We start from the raw sequence: 2,782 nt of genomic DNA, 5'->3' as shown, positions 1-2,782 counted from the left end.
AGCTTTATCAATCAGGAGCCAATCAATAAAGTAACATGTTAGTTATTAATATTAACCTTGACTGTAAACATATTATATTCCCCAGCTAGAAGATACAGATTGGTTGAATGGATACAAAACAAGGCACAAGTATGTACTGACCATAGAAACTCACTTTGCAGGTAACCAATCCTATAGACAGAACATGAAGGGTTGAGAAAAGGTGCCCTACAATTAGAAACCAAAAACTGAGCTGGAATAGCTAAGCTCACAAACAAAACATACTTTAAACTGAGAAAAAGACAAAGATATTGTATATTGGTGAAGAGGACCACTTAAGCAAGAAGGTATTTTACACCCAAGATCACCAACTGAAAGCAGATATTAAACCTAAGAGAGAGATAACTTTTTTTTATTATTTGATAGGTAGAGTTATAGACAGAGATAAAGGTCTTCCTTCTTTTTTTTTTTTTTTTTTTTGGAGTCTATTACTTTTATTAAATAGTGAGTTTCCACACATGGCTTTTTAAATAATCCAGGCAGGGGGAGAAGGGAGAAGAGGGCACACTTGCGACTCCCCACCGCCCAATACATAAGTATTTACATTTTAGCAACTGGATAATCCTGGCTCAGGAGGAGGCAAAAGGTGGAGAGGGTGCCCCAAAGAGAACACTCAGCACGACTCATTTCCCCAGCCCATCTCCCAAGAAACCAACTGTGCCGTCCTAGTGTCTGGTGGTGTCTGGTGGTATCCATCTGCCTTCCTTCCCAGATCATGGGAGTAGGTTGTTCTCACCAGAATAAGAGCACTTGGGATAACAAAGTAGGGTCCCATCACCAAAACCAAAACCAAAACCAAACAAACCAGAGAGAGAGCGCGCGCGCGCGCACGCACGCACCCTGGGATAACAATTGGGCATTACCTCCCCCAGAATCAGCAATCCTGGGCTGAGGTAGGTGAGCAGCTTGACCCAACAGAGGACCCCAGGCTGGGGAAAGGGTCCCTTTGCTAACTTCAGAGCTGCTGGGGCACTGACAGGAAAGCACCCTTTGCCCACGTAAGAGCATCTGAACCAAGTGTGTGTGGTGGTCACAGGAGGTACCCGTACGGGGCTAACAACTCAGTAGAATGAAGAGTCTTGTGCCTCAGAATGGAGTGAATTTCAACCCAATCAACACCCCTAGCAAAACAAGAAGCAAGGAAGTCCCTCTCTTCAGAACAAGGGGCCACGGGTCCTGGGAGAGAGGCTCCTTCACAGGACTGGGATGGGGACTGGGCAGACCTGGCTTGTCTTCTGACCCCGGGGACCCCCCCGTCCCCCCGACTTTAGTAACACTGGATTGTTAGTGACCTGTAAAACCAGGTCAACAGATGTCCGTCTATCCCTGTGGCATGGCCATGGGATGGCTATTATGGTCACTAGGGGGGCCTGGCCAGGACTAGGGCAGCAGGGACCAGGCCAAGGGGGAGGGACCTCCTTTGGGGGGGTTGAGGGGTGCATCTTCAGCTGGTGTTTGCATCCAGGGGTCCAGCAGGATCTCCTCCAGTGACGGTCGGGAAGAGGGTTTAGGGGCCAGGCACCGGCGGATCAGGGCACAGCAGTCTGGGGAGACATGACCCGGGAAATGGAGTTCAGCCTCCAAAATCTCCTGGTCCCTCTTGAAGGGAATGTCCCCACACACCATGTCATAAAGGAGGATGCCCAGGGACCAGACAGTGGCCGGGAGCGCGTGGTACTGGTGTCGGGAGATCCACTCCGGCGGGCTGTACACCCTTGTCCCATCAAAGTCAGTGTAAGGTTCATCATGAAGCAGGGCACCCGAACCAAAATCGATGAGCTTGGCGCAGCCCCGGCGTAGGTCTATCAGGATGTTCTCGTCCTTGATGTCACGGTGGACGACTCCACGGGCGTGGCAGTGTTGGACAGCTGCCACCACCTGGCCAAAGAAGCTGCGGCTTCGGCCTTCCCCCAGCGGGCCCTTCTCTGTGATGTAGTCAAAGAGATCCTGGGCCGGCAGAGGCCGCTCGAGGACCAGCATGAAGCCCTCAGGTGTCTCAAACCAGTCGAGCAGGCGGATGACACCAGGGTGCCCACCACCTGCACACACCTTCCAGAGCAGTGCCACTTCGAGGGGGCATGAGACTGAGTCGGACAAGGAGGACCAGCCCAACACACGATTCCGAGGGATCACTTTGATGGCCACCTGGAGTCGATCTGTGACGCGATGTCCCGCGAAGACCGTGCCAAATCCCCCCTTACCCAGGAGGGGGCCAAGTCGGTACTCGGCCTCGAACGCTTCCCGATCCTTGCCTCCTGGTGGCGGCGTGGGGGTCACCGGGGGCGCGGGGAGCCCCTGCAGAGGCTTGGTCAACATGGAGGAGGTGCTGCGCAGATTGAGCCCGCTGAATCCGCTGAGCCCGCAGGGCGTGGACGCCTGGGGCAGGGCAGCCGGGGAGCCAGGGCTGGGGGCGCCAGGGTGGAAGGCAGGGAAACCGGTGGCCCGGAAGCGTCCGCAGACGGCGCAGCGTTAAGATTCGCCGCGCGCGCCAGCCCCAGTGCTACTCAAGGTCTTCCTTCTGTTGGTTCACTTCCCAGATGGTCGCTATGGCCGGCGCTGTGCCAATCCAAAGCCAGGAGCCAGGTGCTTCTTCCTGGTCTCCCATGCAGATGCAGGGGCCCAAGCACTAGGGCCATCCTCCACTGCCTTCCCAGGCCATAACAGAGAGCTGGACTGGAAGAGGAACAATCAGGACTAGAACCCGGCGTCCATATGGGTTGCCAGCGCTGCAGGCAGAGGATTA

The 2,782-nt window shown here is 54.4% G+C and overlaps 1 protein-coding gene across 1 annotated transcript; it reads right to left on the bottom strand.

Moving 5' to 3' along the window:
* Positions 1-436: 436 nt before the first annotated feature.
* Positions 437-2,539, bottom strand: LOC100357731 (serine/threonine-protein kinase pim-2). Its single transcript, XM_051847816.2, has one exon. The coding sequence runs from the start codon at positions 2,353-2,355 to the stop codon at positions 1,420-1,422; it is 936 nt and encodes a 311-aa protein (XP_051703776.1). The 5' UTR covers positions 2,356-2,539; the 3' UTR covers positions 437-1,419.
* Positions 2,540-2,782: the final 243 nt, after the last annotated feature.

This window comes from Oryctolagus cuniculus, chromosome 19, assembly GCF_964237555.1.
Source record: "Oryctolagus cuniculus chromosome 19, mOryCun1.1, whole genome shotgun sequence".
NCBI lineage: Eukaryota > Metazoa > Chordata > Mammalia > Lagomorpha > Leporidae > Oryctolagus > Oryctolagus cuniculus.
Note: the sequence above shows the minus strand (reverse complement) of the source record. Positions and strands in the feature narration are given on the sequence as shown.